Genomic DNA, 24,402 nt, shown 5'->3' with positions numbered 1-24,402 from the left:
CTCCAGTGCCCCTCATATTTCATCATTTAACATCATTAGGAAAATGTTTATGGAGATGTTAACTATGTGAACAAACCCACAGGCAAGGTGTCTTGGGGTGAGCAAAAAGTTCTGTGACCTTTAGTTCCGTTGAACACCAAGGATGATTCAAAAAAATTACTTAATGAGGCATCTTATTGTATAAATACGCAGACAAGTAGGAATTTCATGGAGAAAAGGATTGGAGCAAGCTCCCACAAAGTCTGAAAGGCAGGAGCAGTGGAATTTAGACAATGAAAAGTGCAGAAGTGCCAGTCACTCTGGCTGAGATGTTGTGGTGGTCTGGTGGTCTAGGTTATGACCTTGGGTTGACAAGATATGAGCAGACATTGGCAAGACTTGTTCTTCTGGAATGTGCCTTAAATAGGTTACTTATCAACCTATACACTCACTTCACTTTGGCTCTCCAATAGTTGGATAATAAATACTTGCAGTTAACACTTGAAGGATATCTCTCTGGGCATGTGCTCCCTGTGTTTGTAAAAAAAAACCTTTGTTCTATTTCACCCAAATTATAAAGCTACAAATTCCTCTATATTTTTGTTTCTTCCAATGTGAGAAAAGACAACTCAAGAGACGAAGACTGGACCAAAGATCTGTGTGGTCTGCAGTCTTTACAATGAGGAATGACACAGACCAAGGGTCTAGAGCTGCTCAGAGATTCTCACAAGCCAGAGATGCTCCTTCTCACTCACCCCCCACGAGATAGTGCAGGGTAGTAGTCCAGAGCATGAGTGCTTCAGCATCAGTCTTGTCTGCTTTGCTTATTGACTGTGCCATTTTGAACAAGTTTCATTCATTTTCTATAAAACAAGTGCAGTGGGAGAACATACTTTATAGAATTGTGACGCTTATGTGATATAAAGTATATGAAGGGCCTAATAGAATATCAAGGTCATAGTATGTCCTCATTCAATAAGAACAACGATAGTGATTTTAGTTAGAATTTCTTTTATTATTATTTAGTGACTATTTCTTTTCTCAATTTTTTTCTTTTATTACCACCATTGATATATGTTAGATATCTTGAGCTGTATGGATTGTGAGTTTCTTAAAATGAAAAGTGATTTCATTTTGCATTTCCCACATTAATAAAGTTAATGTGGAATTCAAAACAGAGAGTAGACTCTCTTAAAGGATGAAGTGAACTGTGGGGAAGGGCTAGGTGGCTTTAGCCTCCCTCTGTGCTTATAAACGAGATGAAAACAGGCCTCAGCCCTTCTTCCCTCAGGATTTTCAGCACATGACTCCCACTAATCTTGACCAGTGCTGAATGATGGTACCAGGCTGACAAATGACTGGAGTATTGTTAGTGCTGGGTTTGTTGTGACTGTCACCACTGAAGTCACAATAGTCACAAGAAATCTTAAAAGGAGAGATATTCTCATCTTCCCCTTTATAATGAAGAGAAGTTAAATTTACTGATGTTACGTTTCTCAGACACCAGCAACCAGGTCTCTTAGATTCGTTAATTCAAGGTCTTCCATCACACTCTCCTATAATTAGCTCCCCTGGTTGGCATGATTTCTGTCCAGTTCACTGAGGCTTCTAATGGAATTTTTAATCTTTCAACTGCAGAAAAGATACTTCCATTGCCTTTATTAATCAGCCTACCCCTTAATTTCCAAAGTTCCATCAATGCCCCTCTTATCCAAAGGAGATAAGTGGAATCCATTCTGCTTGCCTCTCAAACTTTCCATTTTGCAGCTCTCTTTATTATCCTGTTTTGCCTACTCCAAAGACAATTAGCTCCTGAAGTGCAGCCTCCAACATTACACAGAGGCCAACAACGATTGATGAGAGTCCTTGGTGAGAACCTTCCCTCTTATGTATTTCCTTGATCATGATATTTTATCAACTCTTGAAGCCCTGAGCCTCTCCTAGGTCCCAGAGTAGCCACTCAATCCCATCACCACAGAGCACTTTTTTATTCTGCATCAATGAGAGGGAAAACAAGGAAAAGAGAGAGAAAAAAAGTAAATGAACAGGGAAAGACTTTTTTTTTCTTTTATGTAACTCCCGTGTTTCAAGAGGGAGCTCTGGTGGTGTCCTTTATAGGGAGTTGAACTGCTAACCCAAAGGCTCAAAACCACCGATTGTCAATGGACAACTTTCTGTCTCAAAGGCAAAGGGATAATGACACCAACTTAATCATCAGCCCTGGTGGTCTGGCGAATAGGGAGCTGTGCTGCCAACTCAAAGCAGACATTCCAGTACATTTGCTGTTGCTTGGGAGAAAGACAGGCAGTCTTCTCGCCTGGGATTTACAGCCTCTGAAAACCCACTGGAGGGTCAGGTACAAATCAGTTCTGATGAGATGGTAATGAGTTCAGGTTTTTATGTGTTAACTTTCATATATAATTTCATTAGCCCTGTTAGGAGCTATACTTCTTTTCCTGAGATGAAGAAATAGAGGTTTAAAGAAGCCGAGTATCTTGTCCAAGTACACATAAATAGAAGCTATAGAAACAGAAATTAAACTTCAAACATGGCCTCGACAGAGCCCATGGCACTAGCTAAAATACTTTTCTTGTATGTTTTTTGCCTGTTCCAAGCATGTAGTGACAGATAACTTTTTCTGCAATTTTGATCACAGTGCTGGTCACAAAATGAAGATAATATAGCCCCTGCCAGTAGGTTTTCTGAGTTAGATGGAGAGTCACCCATTGTATAAAGCCCTTGTAATTCTTTGTTGAGGGTCTTCCCCTTTGGTGTCCCACAGGACAAGGACAGATAGGCAAGACAGCGGAAAGGCTCTTGCAGACATTTCCTCCACAAAGACACATTGAGCACCACGGGGCACTGCTCAGCATTAGGGACACAGACACAGATCCTATTCTGGGGGAGCTGAGAGTTTATGAAGAAGGTAGAAAATACTCACCTGTGTTTATGTTTAGTGAGCCTACGAAGAAGAATGCCTGGAACTACTGAGTATAGGGCAGATGAGCAGTCTTGGTCAGGGAGCAGCTGTGTGGGAACTGAGAGTAACTTCCCTAAGAAAGTGATACCTAATAACTGTGAAGCATGAAGAATAAGAGTTGCTAGCAAAAGGCCTACAAGTATCAGAGACACAGGCTTGAACTCTTCTGCTAGCATAAGTGGTAGACCAGAAAATCCAGGATCCAGACAAAGAGTGGGAGCAAAGCAGGACTTGAGGTAGCCTGGCACACGTGAGTATATAATTCAAACTGATCAAAAGTACATAACCTAAAACACTTAAATGGAATAAAGCCTCAGAGTCCCTGCCTCTCATTCTGCCTGAGATTAAAAACAAACAAACCTCAACAACAACAAAACTCCCCAAAACCCAAAAATCTAGAAGGAGTCATTGCTGATGTTAATGAAACAAAGTTTCTATTATTCACCACCTTGCTCCCAAAGGAAAATGATCTCCAGGCTCTCACACCCTGAGGAGGGCTGCTGCCCTTTCATAATTATACTGTATATGCTAACACAAGGTGTATTTATGCAACAGCAATTGCCGCCTTGCTCATTTCCCTGGAATTAGCAAGCAGCTGAGAGACTTGATAACATAGGAAAAGCATTCTCCACGGCAGGTGGTCACTATGGCTCTTAGCACATGTGCCCAGATGAGATCATTATTGAAATTTGAGCCTTTATTCGGGTTTCAGTGACGCACAGAGAGAGGCTGGGCAGACTTCCTCCCCACCCCCAGAAAGACAAGTGGCTGAAAAGTTAGGATTCAACAACCACTAGAAAGACTGGGTCTCTCCAAAATCAATTTAGGCTTAGTATTTTCAGACACTTTTTTTTCCTTGTTGTTATTGTTGTTGTGTACTGTCAAATCAGAACTGACCCTCTATCGGGTTTTCAGAGGCAGTAAATAACACAGGAGGAGATTGTCTATCTTTCTCAGGTCTACGGGTAGATTTGAACCATATCCTTTTGGGTTGGCAGTGCAATTTCTGACCACTACGTCATCTAAGTTCCCTTTTTTCCTTGAATATCTACTTTAAAAAGACAGTAAGAGCAACAAAGACGAGGATGAACTTTTAGAATGTCGGTCAAAGGTGGCCCATGAACAATTCTATTTCTCAAAGACAAGGGGGAAATGACACCACCAACATCAGCAATGACTTTGGGAGCTTTGGTGGTCTAGTGGGTAAGAAACCACACCAGCAATTCAAAGGTAGGTGGTTCGAATTCACCACCTGCTCGTTGGGAGAATGATGGACAGTCTCCTCGAGTGTGGTTTACATCCTTTGAAAACTGGCTTGGAGGTCAACTATGAGTTGGCTCCAACTTGACAGTACATTTCAGCAACAAAAGATCTGTGTTTTCACCCCTCCTTGCCTTTTCAGGTCACAAAGGAGTCAGGTGGAGCAGTAGCTTACATGTTGGGTTGCTAACAAAGGCCTGTAATTCATACTGACTAGATGGTTTTCCTGAGGCAAATAAGGCAGTCTCCTCCCATTAAAATATATAGCCACAGAATCCTCAGACTATATAAAAATTCAGGTATCAGTATTTTGGTTCCAAAAATGCTTCCGATGGTTCCAATATATAGTCACACATGAAAGTTAATGATTGACAGTAAAATTGGTGAATGCCAGAACCTATGAAAGGCAGAAATCTTTGACTGAAGAAAAATATAAATATTTTCTGCTAACATAAGCCATAGAAAAATGGTTAAGACGGCACACTGTCAAAGGCAGCAGATTTGCAAGACCTGGATAAACAAGGCATTCCCTTCAAGTTTTGGCTCTCACAGATTTCACTGCAATTGATATTTAGCAATATTCTCTATTCTAAATTTATGTCTCTTCATATCTTCTCCTGAAAATCCATAAAAATATTAGAAAGGACTCAGCAACCAGGCGTATATGGAGATGAAGCCATCCACTTTGATGAAGCCTCAGCATTCCAGAAACCCAATTCTAATGATGTAGATTTGAGAGTTTTAGTAAAATTCCCAGCTTAATTGTCTCAGATTTTGGTAAATGTTGGTGCTGACAGTATCATCAACCTTCCCCTTTAAGATAAATTCATGAAGTACCAGCAACTTCTATGGCATAATATGAGTATGACCTTTTAAGAAATGAAGCCCAGAATTATTTGTGTGAACTTTAAACCTTTTTTTCTGTGAAAGAAAGTAGCAGAGAAGAAAAATAATGGGGATAGGCATTTCAAGCTAATTTGTAGCTGTTTCTATACTTCCCACCAAATAAGAAAGGAAAAAAAGTTTTATTTTCAACATTTTTTAGATGAGAATGAGTAGTTCTTAATCCCTTGTGTTTTCATTTTCATGTGTTCCCCACATAGCATACAAGAGTGTTTATTTGGCTTTTGACTTAACAGAATATAGTCCATGTCACACTTCCTCTTCAACAGACGACAACCAAGGAAGAATTTAGATAAATCAAGTCTGTGGGTTTGAAGCGGAGACAGAACCTGTGTAGGTGGAGCATCATATGGGGTAAATCTGTCTGAATCATGGAATTTTAAAAGGAAATAAAATTGGGAAACACTGTCAGCATTACAGTAGTAAGAGGACACTGCTAGCATAGTAAAGAAGAAAGAGCGAACACAGGGTCAAAGCTCCTCTGAATTGCCATAAGCAGTTGACTAAAGTCTCTGATCACTAGAATCATGACAGTATGGAAAGAAGAAAGGCATGAACTTTTCATAGGTAAACTCAAGCATATCTGTTAAGCATCTATCTCTATCTGGGGCAACCTGAAAAACATGTGAGTATTTATTGTTAAGATATGGTCCTTGCCTTCTTGCAGTTGGTGAGCTCTCTTAAAGATAAAAACTTAGATACCTCAAGCAGAACTATTACAAGAAAATGTATAATGATATATGTGCAATACTAGCTGAGAGAGGATAGCCTTTCAGTAAGCTTGTATAGTCTAGAAAGTCTTCAGAAAAAGAAATGAGAATGCAATAAGCCTTGAAGGACAGATAAGGTTGACTTTTGAAGAAGAAATATCTCCATTCATAGCTAAGCCCTTCATCAGGCCTCACCTCAAAAAACCCAAAATTTAAAAAACCAACAATAAAAATCACCCACGATTATTGCTTAATGGAAAGTTATAGGTGAACAGGAATAGATAAGGGTCTGCATTTCATGTCATTAAGTTTCTTTCTCCGAAAGAACTTTGGGGGAAAGACCTTTCCTCTTGTATAATTGGATAGGAATTTAATTCCAGCTTGTAGTTTGAATATTCTATTTAACTTGTCTGATCATGAGGTGATTGGTGGAGTCTTTTTCAGTCCAAGAATCTCAATATTCTAGAAAGTACAAGCTCGGTAGCTGGTGTGTCAATCTAAAAGCATTATGTATATTGAAAGCAGTTGACTTATAGACAATGACCTTTAGAGTTTCTTCTCATTTTCTTTAGCACATACTCCTTTACAACTACATTTTACATACTGTAATATTTTTTAAAAACCCTTCATTCCCTTAACACATACTGCTGGAAATAGTACAGGATTTTTATTGAAATAATGGAAGTGTAATTTTTCACTTAACCCAGTGATAATATGCTTCCAGTTTAAAAAATGAAATAAAAAAACATTTTCAGTCAGTAGTACAACTCTTGTTCTTAAAATTTTCTAAGTGCATAAGCCATCATATTTTACTGAGGTGGCAATCTTAAAATGTCTAGAGAGGTAAGGGAAATCCCTGGTCATGCAAAAGGTTAAACAAAATGTTGAACATTTGGCTATTAACAAAAAAGTTGATTGTTCATATCTAACCAGAGGTACCTTGAAAGAAAAACTTGGTGACCCTCTGAAAGGTCACAGCCTTGAAAATCCATAAATCAAAGTTCTACTCTGAAATACGTACAATCACTCTGAATCAAAATCAACTCAACTCAATGGCAACTGATATGGTTGAGGTTTTTTATTAGAAAGGTAAGAAGATATACCCAGGGTCATACAATTAGTTAATGCCAGATGCAGAATTAGACTCCACCTTTTTTCATTCAATTCCCAGAGGCTTCATGTGATCCTGTTGCTGTATGTGTTATCGTTGATAATAGAATGAGGAAAAGATCTTAGAGATCACGTAGGCCAGCAGACTTCAGTGAGGAGAAAGATGCTCACCCCAGAGCCACACAGCAGTTTTCCGGGTTCATGGGAAATCAAGATAAGCATTAGGAAAGGAATAAGCAGAGCAGGTTAGGAAAGGAGTTGGATAGAGAGGATAATTGGGTTGACATTTCAGGTCTAGTTTTGACTCCTTCTACTTGTCAATAATTGCAAAGGGCTCGGGGAAGAACCCCCGGTCCTCCTCAAAAGGGTTTCTGTTTGATTCCACAGCAATCCATCAACGAAGCCATACGGACATCGACCCTGCCCCGGAACAGTGGGGCAGGAGCCAGCGGCAACGGCAGTGGAGAGAATGGCCGGGTGGTCAGTCACGACTTCCCCAAGTCCATGCAATCAATTCCCTGCATGAGCCACAGTTCAGGGATGCCCTTGGGAGCCACGGGATTGTAACTGGAGCAGACGGATACCCCTTGAGGAGCAGGCTCAGGCTCCCCCTAAAAGCCCAATCCCAAACCCTTCAGTGCCAAAACCAACAACAAAATGAAACACAACCGCCACCAACCACCACAACCACAAGGAGGATGATTCAACAGATTTTCCTGAAGAATTAAACAATAATGTTGCTGTCCCTTTTCCTTTTTTTTTTTAATATGTTCATTTGCCCATTTTATTTGCTCAGTGAGGATGGTAACACTTTGTACTGCAATAAGAGGAGAGTAACCTTGTCTAATGGAGTCTGTGTCTCTGAAAATGGAGTCACTGGAACACTAATGAGGAGCCTGTATTGTGTTCTTTTAATTTGGTTGTTAATGTGTCTTAGTGTGTGCAATTTTCTTTCTTACTAATATCAATGGTTTGCAGGTTCTGTTAGATTCCTTACTTACTCCAAACGCCCTACCCATCTCTCTTCAGTTTTCCAAGATTCAAAATACATTCCACCTTACAAACAAGTAAAAGGGGGAAACAATGCAACCTTCAAACTAATCTGCTGTGGAGACTCTTCAAGTTACCCTCCACTACTTAGCCCCAAGCTGTGGAGACAGATGTTGTTGTTAGAAGAATGGGCTGCCTTCCCTAGACAGGGCACTGCGGGAACACTGAATTGAGACTGCTCGTGAGAAGCAGCCCAGAAAGAAGGTGCTGGAGAGGGTAAAGGTAAATGTGCAGTCAAAGGACTCATGAAGTTACTACCCAAAGGCTTGGAAACGCTTCCTGTCATGTGTAGGAGCCTTCCGTAAGTCTCATGTGGATCAGTATGATTCTTCAGTGTCAACTTCAGTCCTGAGTTGTGTGTCCTTCTGCTGTGCTGAGATCCAAAAGCACGTTGGTGGCAATCGGCCTCCTGGACCAAGTAGAGACTTGAGAACTATTGATGGCCAGGAAGGTATCACTCACGATTCTTGCTTTTCTTTCACTTTGACTTTTGAATAGGTGCATCCTGTTGTGGAGTTTCTTTCTCCTCAGAAGCCTCTAATATGGGGAAAATGTTGTGTTAAGTGCAAAAGGTCATGGAGGAGTTTCAGAAGACAAAGCCTCATCAAAGCCCACAAGCAATAGAGCTTCCATCTGGTACCCTGGCCTAAATTTGAGGGGCCAAATATGAAGCTTAGGGTTTTGCTAACACAAACAAGCTGAGTTTTTGTATCAATAGAAAGACTGTTAATTTAGCATGTGGCCAGATAACAATCTATCCTTTACAAAGCAAGATGCCCAAGGTGGAATTATTTGAAAGCAAAAAGGGATATGGATCAACTTGATGATGACAATGGAATACCAAAAGATTGCTGAAGAGGACATTCTATTCTAATGACTGGAATCAATATACCTACAATTGTATCTGTAAAGCTGATCAAAAGCAGGGTTAGAGAAGTGACAGGGTTCATGGAGAGAAGCCTCAGCTGGCTGTACATTTGGTTGGAGAGGCTGTATGGGCTCCTTGGTATATAGCTTTCTTGGAAATTCCACTTCTCATTCTTGGTGCCATTGGCTTCCAGCTCTCCAGCAGTCACGCTCCTAGGTGCATGAATCAGTGTGTGCCACATGTCATTAGCTTTTATTGCTAACCATACACTGGCTTGTTCTCTTACCCTCCACTTCTAACTGGTCTTCTCTGCTAAGGGTTATCATTCGCAATCAACAAGCTAAAGGTTTTGGCGCCTACCTAAGGATAGGTGCAGCATGATTGGCTTCATCTGTGAATTCTCTCAGTGGACACACACCACCTCTGTGTCTCTCCCATTCTCCTTCCATCAGCCACAACAAAGATCCATCACAAAATCAAAAGCTTCACCCTGTTAACTCAAGTGTTGTTGTTCCGTCACTCATGAGTCAATATGGACATGGTACATAAACTAGGACCCTCAAAGTGGATCATCGTTTTTCACTACTATCACCTAATTCACCCCACATCAACCCCTCCCCTTGCACAGATAGCAGATATTTCGTAGCCCTTAGCTTCCCACTGCAGAATCTAGTTTGCCCCAGAATTAGGGAGTCTGCATTTTGGAAGAGTTGGAAACAACCCCCTATTATCAACATGCTTCAAAGACCTTTTTGCCTTTGGCCTGGTAAAGTACCTCTCCAGCCACTGAGCCCACCTGTAACATGATCTGACAATGAAAGACTATCTTTGCTAGAAATGAGGGTCTATACTATGTGGGGGTCCAAGACTCCAGCCGAAGATGCTTTTTATCAATGGAGGGGCAAAGGGGGGGAAAAAGCAAGAAAAAAAATTTAACTTGTATTATGTATTTTTACTACATTTTTCTTAAAAATAGAGCAATGGGAAAACTCTGAAAGAGATTGACGTTTTTCTCAACAGGAATCCATACTTAACAGTTCTGGCTTTCATTAAATTTTGTTCTTTGGTACCTGGGCTTTTTATTTAACATCTATATTTGTTTTAACTCTCTTGGAAGATGTATGAATGGATTTTTGCTTGATCAAACACAATATTTTTCTGGTTCCTGTTTTTATTTCAAATAGACAGGGTTGTTTGTTAGGTTTGGTTTTGATTTTCCTTAATTTGCATAAAATGAAAATATCACCGAGAATTAAATCACTGTGGATCCATTATCTAATTTTCATTTTTGTCCATTCCATTTTTTGGTGCCATTCCTGAAGCTGGGGCCCTAGAGACTGTTATTCTTTGTGAGTCTGAGTCTGGTGGGTTTTGTAATGGTCACCACAGTGCCTCACTGACAAGCAACCCTCAAACCAGCCCCTTCAGCTGAACTAAATCAATGTGTATAACTCACTCAAACAGGATAACAACAACAATAAAAAATAAGCAAAGAATGGTATTAGGTTGTCAAAGGACACAGTTCCAATCACGCAGAGAACAAAGTTTGATTTGCAGCTCTTACAGTGTCTCTGGGGAGCTGAATGACTCTTAAGGAATGTCTCTCATATGTCCCCCAAACTAAAATCTAGGTGAATCTGTGATGTGGACAGTTATAGCCAGCACCAAATCTAAGTGAGGCTAATAAATATAGCCATGGACTTTAAAATATGCCACCATCATTCTTGCCTGAACACTTTCGCCCCTCAAGCAAGATGGACTTTCTATAAAGGATTTGACACTAGTTGACATTTAGATTGCAGATTAAGAACAGTTTCTTGTGTTTTCTTTCCCAAGGAACTTTGCATTTTAATAGGAGCCAGAGGTGTAAAATAAATGGATGTGCTCTAACAGTGGCATTTTAGGCAGGCACTACCGTGGTAGGAAGTATTGGGAAAAGGAAATCATTCTCACCCACTTCAGCTACTAACAGAGATTGACTCACGCTCAGTATGAAAGAGCTCTTACTGGTGGTTGTGCAGTGACTCTACAGGAAAATGACTTGGTGACTTGCCTCTGTAACCCTCACGGTCTAGAAAACTCTATGAGGGTAGTTGCACTAACTCACATACAGTCACTATGAGATCAAATCAACTCAATGTCACATAGTAACAAGAAGTATCTGAGGTACCTCTCAGTGGAGAAACTTCAAACCAGCTTACACTCGAAAAAAACTGACCTCTGTCACTTTACTATCAAATAATCTTGGCAATGACCATAATGAGTACAACATCTGAGGTCACCACTGACTGACTGTCTCCTATCTTATAAATTGTGACAATGACTTAGAAGAAGAAAAGTCTCACTTATCAGGCTACTGCCTTTGAGTTGATTTTGACTCAAAGCAACTCTCCATCAGGTTTCTGAGGTACTCTTTATGGGAGGAGACTGCCCATCTTTCTCCCTCAGAGAAGCTGGTAGATTTGGACAGCTAACCTTTCCATTAGCAGCCTCACACATTATGCCCTATGCCAGAAAGTTTCATTATCTTACTCATTGCAATATCACAAAGTTAGGTGCAGGCTAGGGACCAAGATAAATAGGTAGAGGAGAGGACTGAAAATCAGGTCTCATGAGAAATGGTTGATTCTGTCTGGACAACTACCATCATGGCTACCTGAAAATATCCAGAGAGCTAACATGGGGGAAATGGAGATATCGTTTTGTATGATGGTAAAACCAGGACTAGCTCTGGGAATTCTAAGGCAATAGATTTAACTAATTATCAAAGAAGCACCATGGTAGAAACACTCTGTCTGTAGAGTTAGTACAAGCCTCTGACATGGTGATGGCAAAACTATGAAAGATGAAATACATATCCTCGGGAAGCTCTGGTGGCCTAGTGGCAAGAAGCTGCACTGCAATCCCAGAGGTGCGCGGTTTGAATCCACCAGATGCTCTGTTGAAGAAGGACGGACAATCTCCTCCTGTACCAGTCAGATCAGATTTGACAGTACACACATTAAGAAAAAAAAAAAAAGAAAGAAATACATATCCTCTGGTTTTCCTTCCATCCCATATTCCCATCGTGCACAACACTGTTATCTGAATGTTATCCATGTGCAAGATAGAGGGGAAACAGACTGAAAAAGACAAGGTCACCTGATATTTTCTCTTAGAACATGGATAGTCCTTTTCAGGCTATTTAGTCAGAAACATCCTAAAAAGTACTAAAATACGATCAGGAAATATCCATAAATGGTTATGGATACCTTTCTCTGATATAATGTAAAAAATCAACTTAATGTATCCTGATTAAGTGACAATCATATATGTATCATAAATTCTTTCCTTACCAAATGCTACTGGGCTCTCTAGGAAAGAATGACTATAGAGTTCTATTCTTAATCCTTTTTGCAGATATGAAAACTAAAGTTATTTTAAAAGTTACTTTCCCAAGGTGTCACCACAAGCACAGAAGTATGCACTTCAGGGGAGAAGCAAGTACAGTGTTAATGTTGTTGTTCAGTGCCATGCAGTTGGGTCTAATTGAGAAAGAAACACTGTCCAGTCTTACCTCATGCTTATTATGCTTACATTCCTTCCATCAGCCACTGTATCAGTCAATCTTGTTGAGGGCCTTTCATTCTTTTACGTATCTTCTTCTTTACCAACTATTACTTTCTTCTACAGTAATCGGTCCCCTGTGGTAACACATCCAAAGTATGAAAGATGAACTCTCTCTCCAGCCTTGCTTCTAAGAAACATTCTGTAATTCTTTTCACACATATTTTTTATTCTTCTGGTTGTTGTTGTTGTTATGTGCCGTCGAGTCACTTGCGACTCATAGCAACCCTAGGTACAACAGCCCTAAACTCTGCTCTGTCCTGTGCCAATCGCACTGTCTCTGACACTCCCATCCCGATTATCCTAGTCACTGAATCAATCCACCTCATAGAGGGCCTTCCCCTCCTGCGCTGTCCCTCCACCCTCCCGAGCATGATGTCCTTCTCCAAGGACCGGTCTCTCCTCACAACATGTCCAAAGTATGTTAGACGGAGCCTCAGAATCTTTGCCTCCAAGGAGCCACCCGGTTTAACCCTCTCCAGGACAAATCTGTTTGTTTTCCTAGCAGTCCATGGTATTCTCAATACTCTTCTCCAGCACCACAGCTCAAAGGCATCAATTCTCCTTCTATCCTCCTTGGTCATTGTCCAACTCTCTGATTCATAACAAGTGATTGCAAAGACCATAGGCTGTATCAGACGCACCTTAGTCTCCAGAGAGACACCATTGCTCTTCAGTACTTTGGAGAGGTCCCTAACAGCAGACTTTCCCATGGCAATACGCCTTTTAATTTTCTGGCTGCTGGTGCCAAGACTGTTGACTATGGAGCCAAGCAAACTAAAGCTGTGTACAATCTCAATCTCTTCACCATCCATCCTGATGCTGCCAATTGGTCCAGTGGTGAGAATCTTTGTCTTCTTGACATTGAGCCTCAATCCATATTGTAGGCTGCAGTCCTTGACCCTCTGCCGCAGGTACTTCAGGTCCTCTTCAGTTTCAGCAAGCAGGATTGTGTCATCCGCATAACGCAGATTGTTGATAAATCATCCACCAATCTTGACCCCACATTTCTTCTGGTATTCTATCTTTATGAGCATCATGATTAAAATCCATCAGTTCTTCTCTGAGAGTCCTCCTTATTCATTGTCTAACTTTCTCATGTCTATGAGGATGACTGAAAATAACATGACTTGGGTCAGGTGCACTTTAGTCCTCAAAATCACATCTTTGATTTTTAACATTGAAAGGGGTCATTTGCAGCCGTTTTGTCCAGGTAGTATCTTTTTAGTTCCTGACTGCTGCTTCCATAGTCACTGGTTTTGGATCCAAGTAAAATGGGATCTATGACACCTTCAATATTTTCTCTTTTTAGCATGATATCATTTATTGGTCCATTTGTGAGGATTTATGTTTTCCTCTATGTTAGAGTGTAACCTATAATGAAGACTATAGTTTTTGATCTTCATCAGTGTTTCAAGTCCTTTTCAACTTTCAGCAAGATTGTATCATCGGTACACTGTAGGTCTTTGAGGAGTCTTCTTCCTGTCCTGATCCCATGCTATTCCTTACATGGCCCAGCTTCTCAAATCATTTGCTCAACCTATAGATTGGATAATCTACCTCTTTTAACCATTGCCAAATTGACTAGCATGATTGTCACTATACATAACAAAGAAATGGGGACATCAGGCCTCAAAACAGGCAGTATTCTTGACTTTTACAACACATGAGCATCAACCAAGGGTCTTTTAAAAAATTATCAGCATCCAAGATACAGCAGAGCCAGAAATGCTTATTTAATTGTTCTGAGATAGAATGCAGGCATAGTTAGTTTTGCTAATTATTGTTTATTTTATTAATAATACATAGGTTATTATGGTGTACCAACAGTCCTGATAACTGTTAGATCATCTTGAGATCAAAGAAAATAGTTGGGGAAATTTCTTTGAAAATGAAAAAAATACTATATTAGGGATGTTGTCACTGGCCAGACCAATGCAAGAACCTGGGTAACTTGTATTAGTCAAATTTTTCAGTCTTCTTTTTCCATTCTTTTCATTATGGGTAGGATCTATATTGTGAAAAGAATATCTTGTGAAGGAGACCAGAGACAAAGACTGAAGGCTGAACAGGGATTGAACCTCTCAGCATTTCATGACATTCCACACAAAACCTACATAAGAGTCTTGGCTGAATAAGATAATCAAACTCCAGGGCCTTTTAGGAAGAAAATGTCATTATATTAATTTATTACAAAAGAAGGAAAGGACACTATCCCCAGCTTAAGCTCTAAACACTCCTTTGCCCTTTAGGTGTGTTTGTAATAGTAAAACACTCTAACATCCTGCTAGAGGAAGGCAAAGACACATTAGAGAGAAGAAAATCACCACAGAAGTACCTCAGGAAAAGTTAAAAAATAAACCCCACAACTTTGTCAAGTGAGTCAACCTTCAACACAGCCAGTTATTTTCCAAACTGGAAAACTACTTGGCTATTTCCACGACAGACACCAAATTCCATCACCTGAATTTTAATACTTCATCCTTTAGCCTCTTTTTTTCATGTGCTCTCTGAATCTTGTTGGAGAAAAATCCAGCTCTTCCTCCTTGATACTATATTTGCCATTTTTCTAACACTTCAAGGAAAAAGGAAATCAGCATTTGTTCAGTATCAACACCAACTCTATATCAGGTAGCATGCTGGGGCTTCATATACATCTAAATTAATCCTCAAAACAATTCTGTTTCTTGAATATGTATAAACCCCATTTTACAAAGGAGGAAATGAAAGCTTAGAGAAGTTCAGGATCAATGGCCATACTGTCAGCCAGTGGGTTGGCCTGGGTTCTAATCAAGTCTAGGTTTGTCTTATTATTTATCTTGGTAATTTCCAAAAGAAATATCACCATACTAAGGAAAAGAGCCATAACAAGATTGGAAAGATATGAAGTCTGTTATCTACATCACTGCCAATTTCCCCTGTGATGTTGGGCAAGTCTTTTCCCTCTTCTGGGTTTAAACATCCTCATTTGTTAAATGAAGGAATGAGTGTTACTCCAATTGATCTCTGAGACCTATTAGATCTATGGTTGTTGGAGTGCATCAGTGGTTCTCAACCATGAAATTTTGCACTCCAGAATAAATTTGCACTATATGGAAATACTGTCACAACTACATTGGGTTGGAACTGCTATAGATATTTAGTTTCATGAGGATAAGGATACCACTAAGCATCCTGTGATGCACCAAATAAATTCTCACAACAATAACTATCTGACCCAAAATATCTATAGTCTTCATTAAGAAGCTCTGTCTTACACAATTGTAACAGGCCAATACTAATCACTTCAGGATATGGGTGATACTAGGACAGGCTATGATCTTTCAATCAAGTCCTACGCATTTGTGATCTGGACAATGAACAAGAATAACAGAAGAATTAGTGCCTTTGAGTTATGGTATTTGAAAAAGGCACTACTGAATATCCTATAGACTTCCAAAAAGAAATAGCTATGTCTTGGAGATAGTGCACCTGGAGTGTTCCTTGGGGACAAAAGAGCTTTACTTCACATACTTTGGGCTTGTTTGGAGGAAAGCAAAGACACAACAAATTCCTTGTAGAGAGATTTCATGCTTGGAAAGGTGGAAGGTTGACAAAGGAGAGGAAAATCCTCAATCAGATGAATTGGCCCAGTGGCTGCAATGGGCTCGAGTATGTCAGAGATGGTGAGAATAGCACAGGATAAGATAGGGTTTAGATCTGTTGTTCATAGAGTCACTATGAGTCATATTTGACTCTGTGGCACCTAACAACAAGATGAGGCTGAACAGGAAAGGGACAAAAATCTTTAATTAGGTGAACTAGTAGGAAAGATGAGCAATTGAGGCAAACATACGTTTGAGTTTAGGACAATCCACTGAAGCTGTTGTTGGGTGCAATCCAGTCAGATACGATTCACGATGATGGTATGGTCAACAGATTTGAACCTTGCTCTGTTCTGTGCCGTTCCCACAATCTCTGTCATGCTAAGCCTTTTGTTACAGTCAATGTGTTAATCCATTTCAAAGACAAGCCTTTCTGGATAACAGGATCAAAGTATGTGAGATGAAATTTCAACACTGTTGCCTCTAAGCAGCAGCTTGGTTGCAGTTCTTCCAGCACAGATTTGTTTCATTTTTTGGCAGTCCATGATATATTTGACAACACCACAGTCTTCTTTGGTCTTTCCTTATTTATTGTCCAACTTTCAGATGCATAGGAAGCCATTAAAAATACCATGGCTTGGACCCAGGTCACCTTAGTCTTTAAACTATAACCCTATCTATTTACTTAGTATTTTAAATGAGTCCTTGACAGCAGATTTTCTCAATGCAACACATTTTGATTTCTTGAGTGCTATAACTATGGATGCTGATTTGGATCTATGCAAAAGGGAATAATTTACAACTTCAATCTTTTGTCCATGAATCATGTAGTTGTCTATTAGCCCAGATGTGAGGCTTTTCATTTTCTCAATGTTGAGATGTAATTCATATTGAAATCTATAGTTTTTGCTCTTCTGAAGTAAGTGCTTCAAATCTTCTTCACCTTTTGCAAGTAAGGTTGTCATCTGCAAAAAGCAGGTTGTTGACGAGTCTTCTTCAACTTCTAATAGTCAATCTCCTTTTACAAATGCAAATTACAGCCTCTGAAATCTCACTGGAAGATTGGCAATGAGTCAGTTCCAACTCCACAGAAGTGAGTTGGGTTTTTTCCTAACTAAAACTAAAATCAGAAAAGTTTAAGCTACGGCATAGTAGAACATCCTTAATGCCTAAAGGATGATGAACACTCAGAACTAGTCCATAAACAGCAAGCTATAGAAATTATGTGACAAAATCGTGTATATTAATAACAAAGTGATAATGGTAACCACTGCCATTGTTGAACATCTGTTCTCTGCTGGGAATTAACTTGTTTAATGAAATGCTCAACTATATTTATAACTAAATATTAGTGTTTCTGCTTGCTTAATATTTTATATAAATGAATGAGAGATTTTTATACTAGATGAAATGTAGTATTGATTTATCCATCTATATGTTTTGTACTTGGCTGTTACCCTAAAAAAATTGGTAGTTTGAACCTGACTTGTGGTACAGAATATCCTTTGGAGTCAAAGTTGGTAGAGCTTCATCTCACATATTTTAGACATGTTGTTAGGAGAGGCGATTCGTTGCAAAGGACATTATGCTTGGAAAAGTAGAGAGTCAGCAAAATAGAGGAAGACCCTCTATGATATGGCTTCATATCTGTGACAATGGACTAAAATGTGTTGGGGATGATAAGGATGGTGCACGATAAGACAGAATTCAAATTTGTTGTTCATGTAATTGCTATGAGTTGTGCTCAAGTAAATGGCACTTTTTAACACATTGTACTGTTGCTGGGGAATGTAGGGTCAGCAAAGAGAGGAAGATTCTCAACATGATAGATTGATGGGGGTGATGACCACAATGGACTTCAGTATAATAGAGATCATGAAAATGGTGAAGGATAGGGCAAGGTTCCGATCTACGATTCAAAGGGTTGCTGTGACTCAGAGTTGACTTGATGGCACCTAACAACAGGAGTACCACAGCAGTAGACAGGCTTGTCAGTCTGCTTCTATAAAGGTTCCAGCCAAGAACATCCCATAGATCACAATTCTATTCTGTAACACTTGTGGTTGTCATTAATTAGAACAAATCCAATGACAACAAACAACAACATTTTAAATAAAGAAGCCTTCTTGAAACTCTAAAGTGACTCAACATATTCACATAACATTCAGAATTTAACAGTGAGCGACTTGCCAAGTTCTAAGTTCCTGGGGCAGGGGTGAGGGGAAGTCGACTTTTCGACTTAGAAACAAATTATTCTTAATGAAAGTCCAGAGTACTTTACATGTAACAAAGAACCTTCTTATACTAAAACAAGCTTAAAGGTTGACTGTAGCTGGTTTGATTGCCAGTATTTCAAACCAGTTTATTCTATCTAGTTTGACTACCTGCTGAGAATTTGCCTTTCTGCCCCAGACATACTGAATCAGAATATTTTTCAGTGGATAGTCACTCAGTGATCTATATGAATTCACCTAAGGACCTACACAAAATCGCCAGGGGAACTTACTAAAATGTGGTTTCTGACTCAACACATCTGGGATAGAATTGTAACATTTCCTTTTTTGAACAAATAAAAACAAAGTATAATACTAAAGTAACTAGCTTTTTTCTCATTATGTTGTTGTTATTAAGTGATGCCCATGCATAGGTGACTCATAACGACCTTATGAATGAAAGACCTGAACACTTGTTTAACTTTCATCCTTTCTCCACATTCATAGGGTTTCTGGAGACAAGCTATTTCAGAAGTGGATATCACTTCTGCTTCCAAGCTTGTTTTAATCGGGGAGCTCCACCAAACACTGTCCACCATGGGTAACCATTGTCCATTTCACACATCAGTGTCTCAGTGTTCAGCTTCACAGCAACCACGAGTTATCTCTGTACAGCAAGTGGACAGACCAGGTCCATCTAGAAGAATGTTTGACCAAAAACAATTAAAAACAGGCTGGAGGGCCATGTATTAAAGCTGGGAAAACTGAACCACAGCTAAATAAGATGAATTTTAGAGAGAGGCAGTTAAAAACTGTAGCCAGGTCAAATCTCAAATATACATAAAGCAAGCAAATACATATATTGTGGAACTTCAGGATCTTGATAAAATTTCCACTCAACTGAAAATATTTCTTTGATTGAAAATCTCTTATCCAGGACAAAGGTTTTCATTCCACTAAGTTTGATAAATTTCTTTGTCAATGCCTTTGGAAAGGCCTATGATTTGCACAATTCAATTATGCTTAACTGTATGTTTTAAGATGTCTCAATATGAAACAGTTTTTGTTAGAAACAGTGGGAACTTGAAGAACAGGGTGGAAACAGAGCAAGATGTTATTGTTGTTGTCGTTGTTGTTGTTGTTATGTGCCATCAAGTTGCTTGCGACTCATAGCAACCCTATGTACAACAGCCCTAAACCCTGCTCTATCCTGTGCCAATCTCATTGCCTCTGACACACCCATCCCGATTACCCCAGTCACTGAATCAATCCACCTCATAGAGGGCCTTCCCCTTCTGCGCTGTCCCTCCACCCTCCCAAGCCTGATGTCCCTCTCCAAGGACCGGTCCCTCCTTGCAACATGTCCAATGTATGTTAGACGGAGCCTCAGAATCCTTGCCTCCAAGGAGCCACCTGGTTTGACCCTTTCCAGGATGAATCTGTTTGTTTTCCCAGCAATTCATGGTACCCTCAATACTCTTCTCAAGCACCACAGCTCAAAGGCATCAATTCTCCTTCTATGCTCCCTAGTCATTGTCCAACTCTCTGATGCATAACAAGTGATTGCAAAGACCGTGGCCTGTATCAGACACACCTTAGTCTCTAGAGATAAACCATCATTCTTCAGTACTTTGGAGAGGTCCCTAACAGCAGACTTTCCCGTGGCAATACATCTTTTTAATTTCCTGGCTACTGGTGCCAAGGGTGTTGACTGTGGAGCCAAGCAAACTAAAGCTGAACAATCTCAATCTCTTCAACATCCATCCTGATGCTGCCAATTGGCTCAGTGGTGAGAATCTTTGTCTTCTTGACATTGAGCCTCAATCCATATTGAAGGCTGCAGTCCTTGACCCTCTGCAGCAAGCACTTCAGGTCCTCCTCAGTTTCAACAAGCAGGGTTGTGTCATCTGCATAACACAGATTGTTGATGAATCTTCCGCCAATGCTGACATCACGTTTCTCCTCATAGAGCCAGCAAGATAAGCAAAGAATTAAAAAGGAACATTTAGATGATGTTGCATGTACATGGTGTGATTATATAATCAAGAAGCCCTTATTTTAGGCTGGAGTCCCTAGTCAGTAAACTGTTAATACACAAGGCTGCTAATTCAGAGGTTGGAGATTTCAGACTATCCGGAACTGTCCTGGAAATGCATACACAGCTCTACTCTTACACACAGGTGATTGTCATGAGTAGGAATTAAATTGACAGAAATTTGTGGGCTTTATTTTAATATATACATCTGAAAAGCAGTCAAGGGAACTTTGGTGGCCTAGTGGTTAAGAAGTTGCACTGCCAACCCCAGGCCAGATGGTTCAAATCTATCAACTGCTCCATAGGAGAAAGATGAACAATCTCCTGTGCAATTTATAACCTCTGAAAACCTGCTCGAAGATCAGCTATGAGCTGGTTCCAATTTGACAACGCTTAACGGCAATAACAACAAAAAATCATGAGAAGACAGCAGAAGCTTGAGGTTGGATGTGCATTCTAAAAAGAAAAAATATATTTGACAGAAAATGATTCATTATCTAGATATTTTAGATAAATTTAATAGCTTACCATCTTTCCCCTCATCTTGTCCTGAAACTATGACCATGGTCATAGTCGTTAAGTGCCGTCGAGTCGCAGGCAACTCTTAGTGACCCTATGAAGGAGAGTCCTCAATGCTTGGGTGTCTTTCATCCTCTCTCCAGGTTCATAGGGCTTCCAGAGGCAAGCTATTACGGAATTGGATGCCGTTCCTGCTTCTGAAACTATGATCAGAAGAAAAAAAATTTCATTTCGTTTTTTTCTTTCAAAAAAAGCTATTATGTGACCTGGAGGGCCTGTTTTCACTTGAAATTCATTTAAAGAGGAAAAATAAAAGAAGCTGTTCATTTGACTGAGTAATCAACATAATGAACTGTTTATAAACCATGTATAAATTAACAGAAACTAACTTCTCAGTCACTGGAAAGTCACTAGGAAAGAAAAAGTGAAATACTAGTATTAGAAATTTATGGATATTGGTTGTCTGGCCATCTCTTTCTTTGGGGCACTGCTCCTACCACCTTTTAATCACCTAGTTCTAATTGTTCTGCCCAAGGTCAGTTGTTGTAAATGTTAGGTGCTATCAAGTCAAATACGCCTCATAGCAACCCTATGAACACAAAGTCTGAACCTTGTTCTCTATCCTGTGCCATCCTCACATTTCCTGACACACAAGAGCCCATTGTGGCAGTCACGGCATCAATCCACCTGGTTGAGGGTCTTCTTCTCTTTCACTTACTCTCCACTCTTCCAAGCATCATGTCCCTCTCGAAGGAATAGCTTCTCCTAACAACATGTCCAAAGTACATGAGGCAAAGCCTCATCATTTTTGCCTCCAAAGATCACACTGGCTGTACCCTCTGCAAGATATATTTGTTTGTTCTTCTGGCCATCCATGGGATGTTCAGTGCTCTTCTCCAACACCACAGCTCAAAGACATCATATTTTCTTCTTTCGTCCTTATTTATTGTCCAGCTTTCATAGGCATAGCAAGTTATCAGAAAGACTGTGGTCTGAATCAGACATACCTTAGTCCTCAAACTGATATCATTACCCCTCAATAATTTGAAGAGGTCTCTAACTGCAGATTTTCCCAGTACAATACATCTTTTTACCTCCTGACTGCTGGTACGAAGGGTGTTAGTTGTGGATCCAGCAAGATAAAGTTGTAAACAGTTTCAATCTCTTCTCCATCCACCATGATATTGACTATTGTTCCAGTGGTAAGAATCTTTGATTTCTTGACATTGAGATGCAATCCATACTGAAGGCTGCATTCCTTGATCTTCTGCAAGAAGTGCCTCAAGTCCTCTTCACACTCAGCAAGCATGGTTGTGTCAACTGCATAACACAAGTTATTGACAAATCTCCCTCTGATTCTGATGCCACATTTCTTTTCATGGAATCCAGATTCTTGAATAATTTTGTAAGCATTCAGATTGAATAAGTATGGAGAGAGAATACAACCCTGACACACTCCCTTCTGAATTTTAAACCATGCAATGTCCCCTTGCTTTGTTTGCATACAGCCTCCTGGTTCAGGTATAGGTTTGACATGAGCACAATTAAGTGCTCTGGCATTCCCATTCTTCTCAATGTCAGACAAAACTTGTAATAATACACGTAGTTAAATATATTTGCATAGTCAATAAAGCACAAATGCACATTTTTCTGGTATTCTTTACTTTCAGCCACTATCATCTGACATTAATAATGATATCGCTGGTGCCATGGCCTCTTCTAAATCCTGCTTAAACTTCTGGTAGTTCCCTATCTATGTACTGTTCCAGCCATTTTTGGATGATCTTCAACAGTACTTTGCTTGCATGTGATATTATTTATATTGTTTGACAGTTTCCATATTCAGTTGGATCACCTTTCCTGGAAATGGGAAAAATATAGACCTTGTCTAATCTGCTGGCCAGAGAGCTATATTCCAAATTTCTAGGCATAGACTGCTGAGCACATCTAAGCCTTCATCTGTTAATTGAAACAAGACAGTTGATATCCCCTTGATTCCTGGGGCCAACCTCAGTACCAGGCTCTGTCCTCCCACTAGTCCAGACAATTATATATAGTCTCTTCCTAACCTTGCCACATTGATTAGGTTGGATGTGATAATTTAACTTAAAGTCTACCAATTAACATACTTTCTTGGGACTTTTTTAAAAAAATCTAATTTGAAAGGTGACTTCTGGTGGCGCAGTCCAGGGGACTTTGAGTTAAGTCTCCACTAATCCAAAGACTATACCACTCTGACAGTTGGGCTCCATCAGTTTCTCTGAGAGAGAAAAATGGACAATCTCCTCCCCAGCAATTTACAGCTTCAAAAACCTGCCGGATGGTCAAATATGAGTCATTTCCCACTCAACAGCAATGAATGAGAGTGTAAATGAGAGAGAAGGGGGTCTTACTGCTAAATCCATGCAAAATGTCTTAATTTTAATTCTAAGAAGAGTCTTCACTACCAAGAAAACAAATAGGTCTGTCTTGGAGAGGGTGAAACCATGTCTCTCCTTGGAGGCTAGGATTTTTAAGATCCTCTTGGATCTGGAGCCACATGGCCTAGAGAGACTGGTCCTTGGAGAAGGACATCATACTTAGAAGGGTGGAGGGACAGCACAGGAGAGGAAGACCCAGGATGAGATGGATTGATACAGTGACTGGAGAAATGAGAGTTGATGTGTTGGAGCCAGTGACATCAGCTCAGGACAGGATCGTGTTCATAGCTGCAGTACATAGGGTCACTATGGGTCGCAGGTGACTCAATGTCACATAACAGCAACAAGAGCAGCAGTAAATGCTTACTGAAGTCTGGATTTAAGAGGACGAGAATGTGTTTTGACATCATTTGAATTCCTGGATCCTGTTGTTCCAGAGGCCAGCTCTGACATAGACTTCCTAGTGACAAGCTAATGAGTGGCCTCTCTGACCTAAGTTCCTTTGAGTTATATTTCTGTCTTCAGTATGTACAAAAAGTTTGAACTTATCAATTAATAGCCAGCTAATGAACCATGTAATAACTAATTAAGAAAATGAAAGCCAGTAATTGAATTCTAACCAGTGCTGCTATGGCTAGCAAATGGTTTCAAACTGGTTTGAATGATTTCGAACTTTTTTCTATCCAAATCCATCTGCATGCATTGAGACAGGCAATGTCACCATCTGACTTCTGTCAGCCTCCGTTTTCCCCTCTGCTGTCACAGAATAATGCTTTCCTGCTAACCTGTCTCCTGGGGGGTTGTGAGTGTTAACTCATAAATAATTGAAAGCTCTCTGAAAAAAGATTTGGTATTAAGGAAGCAGTAAATAAGGCCTTCAAGGGGTGCCTTTCTGTTCATAAAATTTTATTTTCTTCATCCTTTGGAAAAGAGTGTATTAGCAGAGAGTTTCTCCCTGCACTCTCGCCTTCAATCATTTTGGGGGAGGAAAGATAACTTTTATTGCTCATGTTTATTTCTGTTCTCCAGCAGACTGGCCACCTGCAGTTGGCTATCAACTTGCCATTGAATGGGTTGCCTTTGATGAAAAGAAATGCACTCAATGCATAAATTCCAGGAAGACTTGAGGGAGACTGCATAGGTAAATGGAGAGTGCATACAGAGA

The 24,402-nt window shown here is 39.9% G+C and overlaps 1 protein-coding gene across 5 annotated transcripts in view; it reads left to right on the top strand.

Moving 5' to 3' along the window:
* GRIA1 (glutamate receptor, ionotropic, AMPA 1) overlaps positions 1–7,892 on the top strand; it is a 548,752-nt gene extending 540,860 nt beyond the window's left edge. The window contains exon 16 of one of the 5 annotated variants that reach the window (XM_006894738.1): positions 7,309–7,892. In XM_006894738.1, the coding sequence (XP_006894800.1) occupies positions 7,309–7,509 (201 nt within the window). In that variant the 3' untranslated portion in view covers positions 7,510–7,892. The remainder of the gene's footprint in view (positions 1–7,308) is intronic. The other 4 variants (XM_006894741.1, XM_006894739.1, XM_006894740.1 and 1 more) reach the window with 4 other exon arrangements.
* Positions 7,893–24,402: the final 16,510 nt, after the last annotated feature.

The sequence above is a fragment of the Elephantulus edwardii genome, unplaced genomic scaffold, assembly GCF_000299155.1.
Source record: "Elephantulus edwardii isolate Elephantulus edwardi_28Jun2011 unplaced genomic scaffold, EleEdw1.0 scaffold00149, whole genome shotgun sequence".
NCBI classification, from domain to species: domain Eukaryota; kingdom Metazoa; phylum Chordata; class Mammalia; order Macroscelidea; family Macroscelididae; genus Elephantulus; species Elephantulus edwardii.
Note: the sequence above shows the minus strand (reverse complement) of the source record. Positions and strands in the feature narration are given on the sequence as shown.